Raw genomic sequence first — 18,524 nt, forward strand, 5'->3', positions numbered from 1 at the left:
TCGAACTCTCATCAGAAATTTGAATTTATTATTTAGTTTGATATAAATGTATACAGAGTTGGTCTGATTTCCAGAATTGTTTTGTCTGAGCTTCTCTTTTCGGCCAAATTGATCTTTACTGAAAGGTCTAAATTTGTATCCGATACGTGCCTAAAAACGCAAATGTGAATTGCAACGAAAGTTTGACACATTGCTTTTCAAATTTTAATTGACATGTCAAGGTTCTTATACTATTGCACGAAGTGATTTCTTCTTTCAAGGAAGAGTATTTTAAAGGCGTCGCTTTATTTAGTCTAGAGAAATGATTATTTCTGCAGGATTATTTGTGCTTTGCACTTTTCTTCATTCAAGTTATCCAAGTGCCGTTGAGGATACTATTGGTAACTGATATTCTGACAGTTCTACAGTCGTTTCTTATACTTCACTGTTGAATTACTATTGTCTATCGATTATTCGAAAGGGAGAATGATGTCGAACTTCTATTTCCTAGAATCGGTATTATGTCTATATCCTTTCATATGTTACAGAAAGGTATTCACGGAAAGGTAATAAATTATTCAAAACGCATGGTTCTAAGAAGAATTACACATTATGTGAAAAGAATATAATGAAGAATATTACTGTTAGCGATGATGAATTAAGAACGCTGAGTACAGAACTTTTTCAAAAAGACATTCATAATGTATATAAAAGAATAGCAATAAATTATCAAGCATGGACATCGGCAAAGAATGTAGTTGACATGGCAACTGAACCGTAAGATTTTCAGTTTATTTAACGAGTTTTAACATGTTATATTATTTTATATTTGTCATTTGGGAATGTATTTCTTATATTTCAGATTACTAACTATACCGTCAGAGATTTTCACAATTCCAATAATACAGGTTCTCTTAGAACTATACGATAATTATTTTCTAGATGTTCGGGATGAAGAATATGTTACAATGGAAAAGATAATTGAACAAGATAAATTAATTGAAATGGTATTAGCCACTGATATCATGTTACGAACGATGACATTTTTATGTGATAAAGGTTTCTTTGAGTGCAACCTTGAAAAGTATAAAGAAGTGTTAAATTATATTTGGTTTCATGTTTACTCCCGTGGTCAAAATATATATGGTAGTTCTGGTTTTGAACACGTATTCTTGGCTGAAAGAAAAAAAGGGAACCGTATACTAGGACTCCATAATTGGATTTTCTATGGTACCGAAGAAATGGAAAAACGAGCCAATTATTATGGATTAGTGGACAAAATCATGCTGAATAATGTGAGTGATATAACAACTGAACAAGTGGAACATAAATAATTGTTCTCCAGTCCTTATCGTATGAAAATTAATTATTTTAGACAGCCGTTGTAGTTCAAATTCGGTTCCTATACGATGAAACACCCAAAACTTCTACGATGTTCATAGGAACATCATTAGAGTTTGAAATGGCCCTTTACACGCTCTGTTTTTTCGCAAGACCCAATCGTTGCTGTAAAGTATCCTGCGATGGAACTAGATTTGGAATTCAAACATATATTTGGGAGGAGGGGGACGAATGTTTGCTCGCAGCTGCATTTCCCATGCGTTAATAAATCGCAAGCTCGACAACCACGAATAAATAATATTTCATCGCATACTCTCCAGTTCTTTTAATTGCGATATTAAAATGCGTAATTTACTTCCAGCAGCACGTAATCTATAACAGGTTGTCGAGCCAAACAGTCCTGATTCATGGTGTTATCGTCGAAAGCAGATTATTCGAATGCATTGACGAGTCAGTCCTTACACCGACACCAACGTTCGAGAATATTCGGTGCTGCGTATAAAACAATGTGATCCCATATTATCGCGCCGTGTACGCGTCATGTGGCACGTACAAAACTTCACGTTATCAACGTACGCAGTAAACACACAATCACAACAGCTGTCCAAGTAACGACATCCACGATTACAAAATTCCCTGTCGAGCTTCTCTAGCATTTAGAGCCAGAAACAACACGTGCACAATTATAGATCAGCGTACTTACCTTAATAACATAATTTATCCATATCGTGAGCTTGCAATTCTGGACCATTTAAACCGTCGCCATTTTGGGCGGTGGAGCGTCACGTGACTAGCCGCCTTCGGGAATCTGCGCACGCATAGCGAGTTGGCAGGATCGCCCTTCTAGGTTATCCCCATGGTCTAGGGATTCTCGCAGGTGATTCAAACGGGCCGATTGGCCGGTCCGAGGATCGATTCGGCGTGGAACCTTCTGGAAGGGGGATCAGTGGTACCTTCTCGAAAGAGCATTCGTTATAAAAACACTAGCCGGTACCGGGTCGCGCCGGTCCGCACGTGTATGTCCGCGGGTGCTCGTCGAGTCGTACTTTCTGCGATAATTCGCACGACAGCCCTTCCATCGTAAAGTTCTAACCTCCCTGGTGGTGTAGAGGTGGGTCTCGAGAGCTTCACTCAAGAGAAAATTCACTCTTTGCTCCGAAAAATCTCGTGAATGTGCGACGTTTCCGAACGTCGTCGCACCCGGAGTGCGAGCGAATGTGCGAATCTGCGAATGTGAGAAATCTCGAATTTCGTACGACGAGCGAACGCCGCGCATACGATCTTTAAAGTATATCGCGTAGAGTAGACTTGCGCCAAGTCATAATACAAAAGCTCCATAATCGCCTTTTTATTTTTTCGTCTTTCGAGTGGATTCGACCGACCATTGCAAAGAACGGGTACATGTGCACCTGAACGTGACCAGGGTCATTACCTTGTATCGGCCATCGAGCTGGCTTACCAAGGCCAATCGCGGATTACAAACTTCCCGGCTCTTCTTTAAAAAAAGAAAAAGAAAAGGAATAAACCGTAATCGTGCTCCAAAATGCACGAATACGGACCCAGCGATTCCGGCGAGCATCGAGGCGAGGAATGTGCTCGCCGTCAAGCCGACTGAGGCAAATCGCTAATTTACGTACGCCTTCTGTGTGTAAACGTAATGTCCACGCACACATGAATTCGTTGCTCCATAAATCGGTCTGATTACGCGACTCCGTTGTATCTCATATCGCGGTTGAATTTCGCTCGTCGTCGAGAAGGATCATCTCTCGTTACCATTGTGCGCCCAACAAATGAGAGTCCCAGACCCTGGCGATAAATCAATCGTTTACCTCGGGGAAAATTGTTATACTTTTTCCCGGTGCAAGCCTGGAAAGAACAGAGTCGAAATGTACAATGCACATACGAAGTGCAACTTCGTGTGGAGAGCGATCGCTGTTCCTCTCTCTCTTCCTCTCTATCGCCCCAAGCCATACCGCAATAAAAACAGTCGTGACGAGGGCCGATAAGGGATGCGAGTATTTACCACCGCCAACTATATCGTCGGGTGTCTCTATCTTCGCCGCAAGACACAACGTGCCACGTATTCCCTCTTCTTAATACAACTCGGCAGTTTTCCAACCAAAACTGAAAAATCGCCTCCCTTGTGTCTCGTTCCGTCACCTAAACACAAGTAAATAAGTCAAGAAATGAGGGAATTCTACGCCACGGGTGAAACGAGACCCATGGGACGTATTTATAAAAATAGGTGATATATGACAAAGTCATTTAAATGGAATTAAAAGTCAATGCAAAAAAGCGACCGTACGCAAATTCGATTTGGCGGAGAAAGGCGAGGAGGTGAACCCAGTCCTGGAATCGGCTAACTGGTTATATCACTACCACTAGCTGGATCTTCGCAGACTTTCTAGGCTGCTTTTCTCTCCGTCTTTCTTTTTCCTATCTTTTTTTAGTTCCCCGTTAAGTGCCTCACGGTTATGTAACGATGTAGCATCGCCAAACGGGATTTATTTCGGTTATGGTGATACATTCCGGTTGCAGACAAAACAGAACGGCGACCAATGAGCCGATTCGACGATCCTAGGATACGTCATATATCGTTATCTATATTCATACCGCCGATATTTTCGATATACGTCACTCGGCCAAGACACCTGTGAACAAACGTTGTTCACGGATTGTTCACGCTCGAGACTTCTAGAGCGACCCATTCGAGCTCCACGTGGGTGCACGTCCACGTGTTCCACAATGTCAACAGACGTCGAGTCTTTGCCGAGGCTCACTTTTCGTCTGGTCGGTTTTCATTTCGCAAATGTACGTACACATGCGGCCGATTCTACGGATTACATATTTGGGGACGAAAATCGTGAAAAGAGTGCGCCCGAGACCATTAACGGGTTATTAATTAGTCCTGTGCTTGGCTTATCTGCGGTCGCGAGTCGATCACTACGTTTATCTGGTTGCCTAATATAATTACCAGATTGCGCAAAGTAGATTAAAGGAGTCGACGGACGAACATCTGATTTCGAAGGGTCACCTCGAGACGCGAAATTCATGTCGGGAGCTCATCCAAAACGGGCAATGTCTACGCTTCGCTTGACGTGCGTCATTTTTCTTCATGTCCCGTGATCTAGATAGGAGATAAAAAAGAAATGAGAGAATTAATACGCGACCCATCATCTCGCGTCTCGACGCGTGTATACGGGAAAAGACATAAAAGAATATTGCAACTATAAATAAAATTTGTGTTGCCCCGGTGTAGTAGTCTTGTTTTCTTCTCTTGTTAATGCAACAAAAATGTTGCCAGCTCATTTCCAAGTATTCAATAAATTAATAAAATTTCTTGCTATGTGTCTGGGAATTCTTTTTCCGGCGAGTTCCGGGTGCCACGTAGCCGTTTACTAGATTAAAAATAAATAAATAAATAATCACGAGGGAGGCGTTATCGCACCATGTCGAGGTATAATTTCGCTAAACGCAGAAGCGTCTCGTAGAAATCTATAAATAAACTGGAGACACGAGGTGTTCAGTTCGTGTGCCACACGCCTGACGCGTGCCACACTCAATCGCCGAGCACGGCAATAAAACCTAATCGCTTTTTGCATTGACTTTTCCGCGATCCAGCGACCCCTTGTGTCATCAGACGTACGTTATTCCGCCAATGCGTGCGTTAATGCGGAAACTCTCACCTGGCAGCGTTTTCGAGTACCTCCTGGCAGGCTGGAAGAGCGATCCTTCTTAGGCGATCTCTAGAAATTAAGGAAAAATCCGGTGAAATTTCGATGAAATCGCAGATGAAAAAAAAATCGAGCTTACCGAGAATCCCACGTCGTTATCGGGGATGCAAGGGAATTTCCGCATGACGCGTCCCATCGGCGCGGTTGTAGAATTTTCCAGCCACCCTGGGAACTGAATCAATGAAATCTTACTTTGGTTCAATTAATTTCTTTTTTCTCATTCTCACTTGGTCCACCCTTGGGTCATGAAGTTTATCACTAAAAATCACACAATACTAACAATAGAAATATAATAATAAGAAAATGACGAAGTCTTACTGCCATCAACTGTTGTCAGCCGAGGGTTGGCCGCAGATTGACGAGGTGCGTCGGAACGAGACCCTTGGAAGGACTCTTGTAAATAATCGAAAATCGAGAGAATAGCGGTACATGGATAACACGCCATAAGGGCGAAACATGCCGCTTCGGGGATGTAAGAGAAATTTCTATCACGGAATTAAGGCGATAAAGCAGATAACCCCACGGACCATGGAAACGCGGTCGCCGGGGGGAGGAACGGCGCTCGGCGCGCGGGGTAGCCCGAGGTCGCGGCCCTCATTGATACCGGCCAGCGGCGCACTTTGGACCAATTCGAGCGAGCTTCGGCAAACTCGAATAAACCGAGGATCCCTCGGCGGTGCCGCTCCAGTGCCGCTCCGGCTTCGCACCGCAACGCAGCCCCTCCTCGTCCATCGGCCGCGAGCCCCGATCGCCGGCTCTCTCTCTCTACCTCGCGGCAACCTTCGCGCACGATGGGTCTCTGAGCCTTGGCGAGTCGGAGCTGCGCGTCGATCCCTCGTCCTAATTTTCGCGAATATCCCGTTAATCCGGTAAAACTAGCCCCAAATATCCTAGTTATCCCCTACCTTAGACCTCCCACGGCATCCTCGCACTGGCCGAGCCCTCGATCGCTACCGGAGCGGCTTTAATCGGTCGATTACGATCCCCGCGAAATTCAAATCCTAGCGACCGTTAGCCGGGCCCGAGATGGGGCTCTAGCGGCGGTTCTCTTACCGACCCCGAGCGCGGTACCTGCCTTGCCGACACCTGTCACGAGACTCCTCGCGTGGTCCAAGAGAGAGAGAGAGGGACGCGGGCAAGAGGGTGGGAGACGCACCGGGAGATTCGAGAACGCTCTCAAAAGCCGCGACTCGAGTGACGACTCGCCGCCGTCATGTCTACAGAACCGGGAAGCTTCAGCTCCAACGGCAGCATGATCGTCGTCAGCAACAGGTTGCCGTTCGTTCTCAAGAGGAACGAGGCGACCGGGAGGCTGGAGCGAAAGGCCAGGTTAGTATCCCGTATACTAGGTTAGGTTATGTTGGGTTAGGTTCGCCGCATAATCGGTGCACGTGCTCGCCGCGTGGAAACGTCAGAGCACGAGAAAGGGCATGTGAAACAAGGAAAAGTCAAATTTATTTTTATTTCTCGTTTCCCCAATACACCAACACTAACGTGATTATACGTTATCGTCGAAATTGTCCAATTATTGTCGGCATTGTTGGTGTTTAATTTCACATCTTCTTTCTGCACGGAAGGTATTTCATATTTGTGATCAAACTTGCGAGTTCATGTTTGATTACTTCCAGGTACCTTTCAATTGCTTACCGTAGCGATCAGCGGTGACCTTTGACTCGGCCCAGGATGGGGAGGTGTCTCGAGGCAATTTTTTGCGGATGGGGACTTTCCAGATCGAGTTTAATTCTTCGAGGAAATCGAGGTGGCCGAGGTTATCCTCGTGGATGCACCGAGGTCGAGCGGCTCGCTTCGGGCGCGAATTCGATCAGCCTTGGGGAGGTCTCGGGGGCTGAGAAAAGAAACCCAGCGTATCAATTATCGGTGCAATTATCACCGAGTTCGTAATCGAGACCACCCAGATAATGGCCCTTCCGACGTAACGCGAGTTATCACACGTGTGACGCGTGATCTCTCGCGTTGTGGTGCTCGGAGAGGCTTGAGAGAGCAATGCGAGTTTCCCCTCCAGTGAAACGATAAATAATTACGAAAACAGCAGAAACTGTGCCAGTCGAGGTCATCGGTTATCGCTCTTAAATATTCGTTCACGTGCCCAATGGAGAACGGAGACAAAACGACTCCTCCAGGGACTGGAGGATCCATGTGGGAAATTCAACAATAGGCAACATTATGATAATCTCTCTTATTATTAAGTAATATTTATCAAAGCTTGGTGCTCGATTTCCGTGCCGAAAGTCGCCGTGTACTTATTCGGGGTAATTCTTGTACCTGCAGTTTGAGATAACGATAACGCTCGTAATTGTGATAATGAGCTGTATTCGAAATCAAGGTTAGACGGGTCTAAATGGAAAACGCGAGACCGGTGATCAAATCGGAGTACCTTGTGCAGAGGTGTCGGTTTTCTGGGTCTCTTTAATCGTCACTTGGGCTAATCGTTGGTGAATATTTCAGCGCCGGTGGACTTGTTACCGCTGTTGCACCTGTTGTTATCAGCGGCAATGGGGTCTGGGTTGGATGGCCCGGGATGCACATGGAGAACCCCAACGAGCCGATCCCTGAATCCGACCCCAACGACCGAACACCTACTGCTGGTCTTCTTTCAAGTAAGGTGAGCTGGCTGCCCTTTAATATTTCCTCGACTTTGGGATTTATCGGTAAATCGCGAAAATGAAGACTGCCCCTCGTGGGGCGGCTGATCGATCCTCTGGTGGGACGCCGGGTACATCCGGTGACATTTGCTGTAATTTCATCTGGCCTTTATTACATTAGACTTGCAGCTGCACACCTGCGCCGTCGACGGAGAAAAAGGAAGGAAACGTGCGTTCCGACCATGGCCTTGATATCGAGAGGAAATTTGCTATTCGTCGCCAAGGCGAGCCAGTCTAGTCAAACTAGCTTGAGGAATAGGTCCCCGCAATTTTAATTACGTTAAGTTACGTTAAACACGGCCGAAAGTTATCCCTCAACCTGATAATTGACTCCCGTCACCTCCTGATTGGCAGACCTAGAAGACGCCGTCTTCGGGGATGGTGGACTCGGTTTTTGCGAGTCCGGTGACAACCAAAAATCGGCCCTGGTCTTGGTCTTGACCTTGCACTTCTGTTTTACGTTTTTCAATACCGATTTTGTCCATCACCGTGCCAGTCCCTCCCAGGTCGAGCGGCGAAAAATACGATTTCTCAACCTACGTGACTCCATACCAAACGACTTTATCTTTTTCTCTTGTTATCGCCGATCCCGGGACGCTTCCCTGCGAAATCTTCCGCGAGTGCATATACATATTGCATCGGTTTAAATTAGCGCGATTATGCCCGAAATGCCCGAGACTTATGGTATGCTAATTCGTCCCAGGGCTGGATCCATTAGACTCGATTATTCTTCGATACAATGTCTCGTTGTATCCCTACGTCGCGTGTTTAGATCGTCTAACGTCGTCTGGAACTCGCTTCCTCGAGACTGACCTCTATACTCGATAACGCTCGTTTAGGTGATACCGAATTGTTCGACTCACTTCGCAATTGATATTTCAGAGCCGGCTTATCGGGAAGAGGAGAAAGGAGGAAAGAGGGAAAAAAAAAAGAGGAGAAAACACTCGGGGGAAAAAACGCGGACCAGAGCCGAGATAGAGGCACCCGGTGGTCCATCGGGGCAAATATCCTTTAAATGTTAGCCAATATTGTTTATCGCTTTCCTGAAGAGCTCTTCCTTTTATCGCCGGGCCAGGGAATCGCGCGATAGCCCAGCTCGCCTCTGTATACCGCGTTTCTTAACATGTCCCACTATGCCGTTCTTATTTCGTCCCGATGGGCCGGTTAGAGGCGGTATAATATCCGCTTCTGTCTTGTTTTCAAGAATGCCCGATTTATCGTGGATTGCAAAATCGAAACGTATAGTTACCGATCCCCCTTCTGCACCCGGCTATCTACAATCCTACGCGCGGACGAAACGTACTCTTCCCCCGATAGACCTCGTAAATTACGTCGGGCCTGTGTGTTTTCGATTTTACACTCCCCTTCGTAAACAGAAGTTATCCAACGGAGACTACATGAAAATGCACACCGAGCAAGGGGAATTATCCTGCGTCAGATAGATTTTTTTTATTCGCTGGAAATATAATTGGAATCTACGGTCGACCGAATGAACGATACGAATCTCTGGCGATGCTCGATCTTCTTGGCTTCCCCAACCTCTATACCAATTTTCATCCGATTTTCTGCATAATCTGGCATGGAGAGTCCATTAATTTTTAACGATTAAATACTTGAATTTTTATACTAATTTTTTTTTTAGTGCAATATATATTTTTTTTTCACAAACTCACTCGGGGTCGAGCTAGATCTATGGCCAACGAGCAATCGTCTGTCCACGCGTGTAAAAATAGTTCGACCCGTCCGAGTGTACAAGCACGACGTTGCGAAACGTTAAGCGATTTTGGAGCCAGGTGGTCGCATAAAATCGGTCCGAATGTCTAAAGATACTCGCGTCACGTGGAGTGCGTGTGATATCACGAGGGAATTTGCGAATCCGTGTCTCGGCCGATTTTTTTTTCCGATTTTCATTTTTTTTTTCCCTTTCTTTTCTCATCGGCAATCTTGCGCAAAGCGTAAGCACATAAACGTCACCGGTGGCGACTGGATAACGGGGGGAGATAATGCCAAGTATCGACGGGGTGACGTCGCTGCGTAAATGTTTGACATGTCACGAAATGCGCCCCTCGTGTTCATTCAAGATTCTAGCGACCTCGCCTCGAAAATCGGAAAGCAGGTGACGTTCGCTTCGATCGATCGATTAGAGGACGTGAAATCGCTCGACATCTTCCGGATTGGATGTGGATTTAAAATTGGACCCATGGCCCAAGGAGGACCCTCATTTTGGTCTCTTACGTCAGGCCCGATGTATCGCTTTACTGGCAAATAGATACAACTGCGCAAATACGTGTGCATGGTGGAGTGGTGTACGAGATATATCGGGGCAGACTCAACAATCCGGAGTATCGAGGGACACGCTCCGGGACGGCCTTCGACTTCCTATCCGAACTTATCGGATTAGATCTTTGAACTTTGACCGCCGCTCGGGTGCAAACGATGTTCACCGTTCGTCTCTCCGGGCTGCACTGTTCGGAGGCCTCTGGGGTCCTTCCGGTGTTGGGGTCAATCGACCTGGAGAACGTCATCTTCGAACGTGTTTCCCTGACCCGCGTTTTAGTCTTGTATAATTTTTTTTTTTTTTAATTTCAGGTTCTTATTGAAATTTCCAGGTCCTAACGATGCAGCTCGCACCTGAACGCGAGTGATATATATATATATTTTTTTCCAAAATTGTTGGCCATCGCTAGTCGACCTTATTAAGATCCCGAGGTGCATCTCGTTCCCGGAAATAGGCGACATATTTTCATTTTTTTTTTTATCGAAGTTTCGACCAGTCGGCATCATTGACACCCTAATGATGCATCTCGCTCCCGGAGGCGGGCGACCCCGGGTGACCCGGTGCCGTCCACGAGGACGGAACCGGCGGTACTCGCCGATTGGCACGTCTTCGAGGAGATCGGTCGAGGTTATCGTCCGGGTGACGTGCGTACACCGGGCTGTTATCCGTGGCCTGGCCCTTGCCCGACTGATAACGGTGATTCACATAGAGCGTTCGCCATCCTTGGGAAATCGAGGGGCCTTATCAAGCCCTTCGATTTGCCCTTTCCCGATAAAAAGAAAAATCTCTTCTCCTATTTTCCGCGCGTTTCGGTCAATCCCTACACCTGGTTGGTCATGGTATCACCTTGATTTATCATTTTCATCAGAACCTTCAGTCTTGAGCCCGGAAAGTTATCACAATTAAATAACAAAATAACTTAATACCGAACTTGAGAGGTTACTCACTCGGAAGTCCGATTGATTTTCATTTAATATGATAAACAACGTGATTCGGTAACGTCTGACGGTCGGCATTAAAATTCTGACAATGTTTTCGGTGATTTCCAACGATTCCCAGCTGATTTCCACGTGACTACCGGAATTAAGATTCATGATCTATTGAGTTAATGGTCCCTCGACTGGAATCGTACTTAGGCTCAGATTCGAAATAGGGATGCTCCTTCTCTCACTGGGACAAGGCGGAGCCTCTATCTCGGATTATGCCATTTTTTCGCGATACCGTGTACCAACCGCGCAGACCTCGAATATCGGGCTGACATTGTCACTGGGCGAGAGAAAGGTCAGTGTTGTGTCTTTATCCAAGCCCGTGCACTCTACGAGGGAAGCGCGACCTCGATCCCTATTTCCGCGCAGCACCTTATCACGAGCCCCTGATAACGCCGATCCGTACCGCGGGTCCTGGCCAAGACAGGTGCCTTGAGTCCCGAGAAATGAAAAAAATAGATTCCCATCGATAATTCGGAGATCCATTCCCCTCCATAGCGCTGATCGACATTCCTTGAAGTGGTTGGAAAACGTGGAGAGAAAAAAAAAAAATAATTGGAGAACCTGGAGAACTTGAAGAGGGACTCGAAACTCGTGTTTGCCTCCTCCTAAGACGTTAACTCGGAATTAACGCGGTCGATTACCCCAAATAGAGCAGTAATCGTCACGACGGACAATAAAGATACGCTTGGAACAGCGATAAGCGATAATAAGGCCGAAGTTACCCAATTTGACCATGTCAAGCTTTCGCGTCCCAGGATTTTTCTTCCCGGTGCAGATTGTAATCTCATGTGCAATTAATTATTTCAAATCGCGGGAATAATTAGGTGGTGAAATTTCACCCGCTGAAAGTGGACGTTGTTTTCTCGAGGGGATAAAAACGTGCATTCCGAGATGCATCCCACGCGATGCATGTGTATATAGCCAGCGACGAGGAAAGCGTCTTCTTATCGGGCCGAAGATTACAGCGTGCGTCAATCGCTTGTCCCGGACTGTTTTCACGAGATGGGAAATAAAGGAATAAAGAATCGGGGTGTTATGCGGGAATAATAAGCGTCGACGAATAATGAGCAATTAATGGCGGCCCGAGAAGACTCTCTCTCTCTCCACCAATAATAACTTATCTTCCTCGTTACGCTGGACTTTATGCACTTCCGATTACGACGCCGGTGCCGACTGTTTTCTCACTCGTCCCGGTTTATTTCGCCTTTATTTCCTGCGCACTTCTCGCCTCGGGGTATCTCTCCGAGTGTTAAAATACCCGATTTCTTACCGTCTCTTATTTACCTTTGCAGGTGGTCGCGGTCCACGTGGAGCCGAGCATCTTCGACTCCTACTACAATGGATGCTGCAATGGGACCTTTTGGCCTCTCTTCCACTCGATGCCTGACAGGGCCACGTTTATTGCCGAGCATTGGCGAGCCTATACAGCGGTCAATGAGGAATTTGCGGCGAAAACGGTGAGCAGGGGGAATTTTTATCAGCTGATAACCTAAGGTGGCGTGAAAGTGGCATCCGAGGGTGTATCGAATCGTTTCGGAATTTCTACCCTGAATGTGAATAAGAAATTAAATTTCATGGGTCTTAGGGCCTCCCCTTTAGCCTCTTTCTTCACGTTGTAAAGTTTGAAACGATTCGGTGCACCCAGTTCGGGAATAATTTTTTATGAACGATCGATCCCTCGGATGACACTTTTTCATTCCCCTTGAAGGTAGAGTCGATGATGCGTCCCGCCCGCCAAGGTCTCGCGTTCCCCTTCGAACTTGCGCGTGTAATAATCGTTTAATCGATTTATTAACGTTTTTGTCGCATAGGTCGGCGCGCTGGAGCATATCAGCAAGGATCAAGAAGGTCAAACGAATGGGACCCCCCTGGTGTGGATCCATGACTATCATCTGATGCTGGCCGCTAACTGGATCAGGCAAGCTGCAGAGGAGAAGAATCTGAAACTGAAGCTGGGCTTCTTCCTGCACATTCCATTCCCGCCGTGGGACATCTTCAGGCTCTTCCCCTGGGCGGATGAGATCCTCCAAGGGATGCTGGGTAAGGGGCATCCGTTTCTTCGTTGAATCGTCCAGAGACACCAGCTAGAACTGGGCAAGGCCTTCGAACGGCGAACGAGGAGGAAACGCCTCTTCCAGGATTTTCCTACTCTCGACCTAGTTGGATCGTTCGGAGGTTTTGCACAACTCTGACATCAGGTGGTTGAAAATGAGCGATGGGCAAAGTCGATCTTGGTGGCTTTGCATTTTTTACAAGGGCAAGACTAGGACCGATTTTGCTCGTCACTAAATCCGAGCCACGAGGGGCTACCACCTGACGTTAATCGGCCACCTTTTCCAAGAGTTTTCCTTGATCTATCTATATCTGATGCCCGTCAGGTTGCGACATGGTCGGCTTCCACATTCAGGACTACTGTCTGAACTTCGTCGACTGCTGTCAAAGGTGTCTGGGTTGCAGGGTGGATCGGAAGAACCTTTTGGTCGAGCACGGCGGGCGCACGGTACGCGTGAGACCACTTCCAATTGGAATTCCGTTTGATAGGTTCGTCGCGCTGGCCGAGACTGCCACGAGAGTAATGCTGACCAATCAGAAGATCGTCTTGGGGGTCGATCGCCTCGACTACACCAAAGGTCTCGTACATAGACTGAAGGCATTCGAGATGCTCCTCGAGAAACATCCCGAACACCGAGAACAGGTGATTCCCCCGTCTCTCTCAATCCATGATACATAGGACCATGCTTCTAACTCGGGAATTCCTCTTCCCAGGTCACCATGCTCCAGATAGCCGTGCCATCTAGAACCGACGTGCGCGAGTACCAGGATCTGAAGCTGGAGATAGACCAGCTGATCGGCTGCATAAATGGCCGCTTCACAACCCCCAACTGGTCGCCGATTCGCTACATCTACGGATGCGTCAGTCAAGATGAACTTGCAGCCTTCTACAGAGATGCTGCGGTAGCCCTGGTCACCCCTCTGAGAGACGGGATGAACCTCGTCGCCAAGGAGTTCGTCGGTTGCCAGATAAACACTCCACCAGGTGTATTGATAGTCTCGCCGTTTGCCGGCGCGGGTGAGATGATGCACGAGGCGTTGATCTGTAATCCATACGAGATCGATGAGGCTGCTGAAGTCATTCATAGGTAAATCCTGAGGTTACAAGCGAGTATTGTCTTGGGGTAGGTGATGAAGAACGTGGTGATGGTGATTTTTACGATTTTTCTGGACGGTTTCAGGGCCTTGACCATGCCCGAGGATGAGCGCACCCTGAGGATGAACCACCTCCGTCGTCGCGAGAGGATCTACAACGTCAATTACTGGATGAAGTCCTTCCTCCAGGTCATGGGGTCGCTGGAGGAGCGGGACTCCGTCGGCGCCACCACCATGCAGCCCGTTACCATGGACGACTTTGACGATTATTTGAGCAAGTAGGTGCCTTCGAAGTACCTCCTGTGCATGACTGGGCCCGACCAGCGCATGCGCTACCACGGGAAATACACGAACACAGAGACCTTAAAGATTCACCATCAAGTAACTCGCCCGATTTATTCAAAAGCAGGTGTAATAATTTTCACGGTATTCCTTGACCGAGGAAGCTGTTTGAGGGCGTCATTTTGTCGATACTCGAACCGGCAACTACGCGTACTGGTGAAATGCGAAGTCGAGGGACCGATTTCGATAATCCTGACTGTTGAACCGAAATTTCTATCCGCGACTTTTAACAATTGTCTTCTTCTAAGACGTGACAATCTCTCGCTAAGTTGCGATGAGCATGAGTTTGGGTACGTCGCCGCGTGGGTGCAGAAACACTAAATGAGATGCATGGTGCCTGATGACACTTCAGTGCCGGAAATACCAGAGAGATTATTCAGACGACTTGATGCAATCGAAGCAGACCTGCTCAACGAACCTGATCTACCTTAATTCGCCCACCTTCTTCCATCCTGGATGAAATCCCCCAGCACCGATTCCGCTCTTCGCGTTTCATTCACAATGGTACTTCCCATCGTGCGGTTTCTCATCTTTTCGCAAATGTTTTGAATTTTTTTTCGCTGACCATTGTACGTTTATTGGACGTCGTTTGAATCGGGCTGGTCAAGCAGGTCTGCCACGATATCGAAATTAATAATTGGAAGCCGGGGGCGCCTCGTCGACGAGGACTCCTCGTTTGGGGGAAGCTAACTTGGAATGCTTTTGCAAGCCGGCGGGCCCGCGCGTGCGGATGCGACCTGACTCATGATGAAAGCCGGGTAACGATCCAGTGATGGCCACATGTCCCCTAGGTATATCGGCGATAACCACAAGTTGGCCCTACTGCTGGACTACGACGGCACCCTCGCCCCGATCGCCACGCATCCCGATCTGGCTATCCTGCCACAGGAGACCAAGAACGTTCTCCAGAGACTGTCCAACATGTCGGACGTGTACATAGCGATCATCTCCGGGAGGAATGTCAATAACGTTAAGTCGATGGTCGGTATAGACGGTATCACGTATGCAGGAAATCATGGACTCGAGATCCTGCACCCGGATGGGAGCAAATTCGTTCACCCCATGCCGGGGGAATTCGAGGACAAGGTCGCCGGTCTGATGCAGGCTCTTCAAGATCAGGTGAAGTATTTTTTTTTAGAACTTCTGGTCACTATCGATGAGCTAGATCATGGTCTTATTGTCCTCCTACCTTGCGCTACGGTGCAAGAGTAAAATGAAGACTGTAATTTCGCTCGTCGCTGTGGAGCAAATCGTTAAATGGAGCTGGAGAAGTCGAAGTCGAGGTAATAATCGAGGAACTTCCTTCAGCTCTGCAAGGACGGTGCCTGGGTGGAGAACAAGGGTGCTTTGCTGACCTTCCATTATCGCGAGACGCCGATGGAACGTCGTCCTCAAATGGTCGAGACGGCGAAAAAGCTGATCGAATCCGCCGGCTTCAAGGCCTGCACCGCGCATTGCGCCATAGAAGCGAAGCCTCCGGTCGAGTGGAACAAAGGTCGAGCTTCCATCTACATCCTGCGAACCGCCTTTGGGCTGGACTGGAGCGAGAGGATCAGGATCATCTACGTCGGCGACGACGTAACGGACGAGGACGCTATGAAGGTGCGGTCCAGGATTAAAACCCCTACTCGGGAGGGAAAATACAAATCGAGTCCCTTGATCTCTAAATCATCCGAGCCCAGATAATAAACGGCGCTCCAGCGCCAAGACTGCATCAGCTGATTTGTCATCTACCATAGTGGTCTGCCTAATCGGTGGAGACGAGTCAAGCTCGCGGGAAACTGTTCTTCAGCATTGTAACACCCCTTGTTTTTTAGTCAGAGACTGCAGCAAGTCGAATGACAAGTCAGCTGGCGCAAGTCCTGGCGGCACGAGTCGTGGCAAGTCGGTGATCGGTCTGAGCGATGGAAAGCTACATACTTCAGGACGCTTTATCTACGTTCTGACGGTTGTCACCGGCGAAAAGCACCCCATGTGACGCGAGAACTTCTTTCAGGCCCTAAAAGGCATGGCCGCGACCTTCCGCGTGGCGTCCTCCCACATTATCCGGACCTCCGCCGAGAGACGGCTTCCCAGCACCGACTCCGTCTTGACGATGCTGAAGTGGGTCGAGCGGCATCTCAGCAGACGCAAGCCTCGCAATAACGTCGACATCCCGACGAGGTTCCGGCGCAGCAGCGCCGGCATCACCATGGAAATGTCCTTCACCCAGACGGCGAAGGAGCCCCTGGTGTCGTAGACCATCGCGCGACTCCTTTCGGAGCACTCTGCCACTCGATGTATACCCTAGGAATATTTTCGATGTATTTCTGATACTTTTAGAGTAAGCTCGTCAGCGAGGAGGTCGACAGCACGAGGGAGACCATCGCGGGAGAGGTAGTTGAACGACATCGAGGCCTGTGTGTGTGTGTTTCTAGACGTACGCCGTATGTAGATGTTAAAAGAGACTGTCGAACCGGGAACCCGAGGAGACCGGACGTGGTCCCATCATCTCGATGATCTTCAAGTACTTACACGACCGCAGGGCAGATACCACAGCGTCCGGTCAGAGGGACCACGTCGGCTCCTCTACCCCTCTCGGTTTCTATTGACGTATTCCGTTAATTGTTAACGCGACGACCGGCTATAGATCTGGGCCTGGGACCGAGGTCATCGCGTCCTTATCCTATGTAGAGACTTAAGTTAATTCCCCGATGCGGAGGCAGATTGTTTTAGCGGTAGGATAGCCATGTAAGCCCAGCGTCTAGGTGCAGGCTCCTAGGGCTCAGCCCGTTGCAGCGCTCCTGACGCGTCTAGGCCCCTCGCTAGTTGTCGCTTTCCAGAGTCTGGGGCTTTCGATCTCGGCCGATCGTCGCCCGTCGATGCACCTTATCCAAAGTCGTAGCGCGTAGGCACGTAGTTTTACATATTTACATATATACATGTTTACATATTCGCGTCACCGAGGTGGTCGTGGCGAACGAGCTGGGACGGAGGGTTCCTGGCGCGGTGACGGTGTCGCCAAGATTTGTCGGGTATGGAATACTGGAGAAAAAAAAAAAACGTAAATTATCAACGGCACGTTTTAGCAGATCTCGTTACAAAGGTTCGTCGGTTGTGCACGGTTCTCTCCATTGTTTGTAATATCCTCGATGTTCACCCCGTATCAGCGATTCGTTATGGAGATACGAAAGTTGCGAATTATTTTTCTGTAATCACTGATCAGACCTCTAGTGGGGGCACATTCTGCTCATCGCTGAAGGTGGTGCGAGATCCTTTTAGAGATATATATACATATATATACATATATATTTTTTTGAATAGGTCAGCGAAAGACTTCGATAGCTTTTACATATTTCTAAATTATGAATACAGCGGGGAAAGGCTAGAAATCCGACCTTTTCCAACGCGTGTCGCTTTCCAGAGTAGGACATTTCGAACGAAAGTAACAATGTCGGGCAAGAGAAAGGGTTCGGTGTGCACCAAGAGAGAGAGAGATAGCATCTTTTTTTTTTTAATCAAGTCCAGAAAGTCCTAAAGTGAGCCTAGGGGACCTCTCGTTTCCCCCCATTTCGACGAAACGGACAAACCTGGACGCGTTCCTCCGACTACCTCTCATAGTCAATTATTTTTACACTATGCTGAATTTGTATTGAGTTAAGTAATAAAGTAATAAAAAGGAGTTGTTATTTAACGCAAGCAAAGGCTCGTCGAGATGTCTGCCCCTCGTTGGCAGCGCGTCTTTTTACATCGCGGTGTGAAAAAGAGGCCCTCTAGGTTCGAGATAAGATAAAAATATCGACGTTTTTAAATATTCTACCCTGGAAATTGTTCATTCTTTTACACCGATCGCACTTCTTTCGAAATCTCACGAGATAGCGAGATGTGCATTTTCGTACAGAGCTTTTTGCGAAATCGCGAAGCGTCCTGGAGGAGAAAGAGAAGTCGGCAGGCTGAATGTCGGTTACAAGGATCTACGCATATGCATATATATATTTTTTTAACAAAACCCTAATTTCTGAGTTCTATTGCTTTTTTTTTTCTCCGTTCATATCGCGATCCTTCGCGCAGA

At 47.7% G+C, this 18,524-nt stretch overlaps 3 protein-coding genes across 11 annotated transcripts; 2 read left to right on the forward strand and 1 right to left on the reverse strand.

Annotated features, from left to right (window-relative positions):
* On the forward strand, positions 1 to 2,120 carry LOC105700558 (poly(U)-specific endoribonuclease homolog). 2 transcript variants are annotated; one of them, XM_012426503.2, is made up of 4 exons: positions 1 to 221; positions 528 to 756; positions 842 to 1,274; positions 1,355 to 2,120. In XM_012426503.2, exons 2-4 carry the CDS (start codon positions 608 to 610, stop codon positions 1,583 to 1,585), a joined length of 813 nt encoding a protein of 270 aa, XP_012281926.1. In that variant the 5' UTR covers positions 1 to 221; positions 528 to 607; the 3' UTR covers positions 1,586 to 2,120. The 2 variants fall into 2 exon arrangements, with proteins under 2 accessions (XP_012281926.1, XP_012281925.1); XM_012426502.2 differs by having other exon boundaries at positions 1 to 380; positions 1,355 to 2,118.
* Positions 2,121 to 2,325: 205 nt separating this feature from the next.
* LOC105700557 (alpha,alpha-trehalose-phosphate synthase [UDP-forming]) lies at positions 2,326 to 18,467 on the forward strand. 5 transcript variants are annotated; one of them, XM_012426500.2, is made up of 11 exons: positions 2,326 to 2,431; positions 6,278 to 6,383; positions 7,521 to 7,677; positions 12,277 to 12,441; positions 12,796 to 13,024; positions 13,363 to 13,679; positions 13,751 to 14,124; positions 14,218 to 14,409; positions 15,256 to 15,592; positions 15,782 to 16,075; positions 16,470 to 18,467. In XM_012426500.2, the coding sequence occupies exons 2-11, from the start codon at positions 6,307 to 6,309 to the stop codon at positions 16,710 to 16,712; spliced, it is 2,385 nt and encodes a 794-aa protein (XP_012281923.1). In that variant the 5' UTR covers positions 2,326 to 2,431; positions 6,278 to 6,306; the 3' UTR covers positions 16,713 to 18,467. The 5 variants fall into 5 exon arrangements, with proteins under 5 accessions (XP_012281923.1, XP_012281921.1, XP_012281924.1 ...); XM_012426498.2 differs by having other exon boundaries at positions 2,327 to 2,431; positions 6,060 to 6,383; XM_012426501.2 differs by lacking the exons at positions 2,326 to 2,431; positions 16,470 to 18,467 and adding an exon at positions 16,291 to 16,463 and having other exon boundaries at positions 5,741 to 6,383.
* On the reverse strand, positions 2,654 to 5,590 carry LOC105700559. 4 transcript variants are annotated; one of them, XR_001104141.1, is made up of 5 exons: positions 5,373 to 5,590; positions 5,134 to 5,226; positions 5,007 to 5,066; positions 3,224 to 3,480; positions 2,654 to 3,126 (listed from the first exon to the last, which is right to left on the reverse strand). XR_001104141.1 is itself a non-coding variant. In XM_012426504.1 (5 exons), exons 1-5 carry the CDS (start codon positions 5,376 to 5,378, stop codon positions 3,138 to 3,140), a joined length of 345 nt encoding a protein of 114 aa, XP_012281927.1. In that variant the 5' UTR covers positions 5,379 to 5,590; the 3' UTR covers positions 2,654 to 3,137. The 4 variants fall into 4 exon arrangements, 2 of the variants coding, with proteins under 2 accessions (XP_012281927.1, XP_012281929.1); XM_012426504.1 differs by having other exon boundaries at positions 2,654 to 3,186; positions 3,344 to 3,480; XM_012426506.1 differs by having other exon boundaries at positions 2,654 to 4,447.
* Positions 18,468 to 18,524: the final 57 nt, after the last annotated feature.

This window comes from Orussus abietinus, unplaced genomic scaffold (genome assembly GCF_000612105.2).
Source record: "Orussus abietinus isolate OABI.00-Male unplaced genomic scaffold, Oabi_2.0 scaffold2, whole genome shotgun sequence".
NCBI lineage: Eukaryota > Metazoa > Arthropoda > Insecta > Hymenoptera > Orussidae > Orussus > Orussus abietinus.

Bases quoted from the DNA above. Each gene is read 5' to 3' on its own strand.
- LOC105700558 (XM_012426502.2), top strand. From the start codon at position 302: ATGATTATTTCTGCAGGATTATTTGTGCTTTGCACTTTTCTTCATTCA. The intron at 757-841 runs GTAAGATTTTCA...CTTATATTTCAG, and splicing joins GTTGACATGGCAACTGAACC to ATTACTAACTATACCGTCAG. The intron at 1,275-1,354 runs GTGAGTGATATA...TAATTATTTTAG, and splicing joins ACAAAATCATGCTGAATAAT to ACAGCCGTTGTAGTTCAAAT.
- LOC105700559 (XM_012426504.1), bottom strand. The intron at 3,481-5,006 runs GTGAGAGTTTCC...ACTTGTGTTTAG, and splicing joins GTACTCGAAAACGCTGCCAG to GTGACGGAACGAGACACAAG. The intron at 3,187-3,343 runs GTAAATACTCGC...TGTTCTTTCCAG, and splicing joins CGACGATATAGTTGGCGGTG to GCTTGCACCGGGAAAAAGTA.
- LOC105700557 (XM_012426498.2), top strand. From the start codon at position 6,268: ATGTCTACAGAACCGGGAAGCTTCAGCTCCAACGGCAGCATGATCGTC. The intron at 14,125-14,217 runs GTAAATCCTGAG...GGACGGTTTCAG, and splicing joins GCTGCTGAAGTCATTCATAG to GGCCTTGACCATGCCCGAGG. The intron at 14,410-15,255 runs GTAGGTGCCTTC...TGATGGCCACAT, and splicing joins TTTGACGATTATTTGAGCAA to GTCCCCTAGGTATATCGGCG.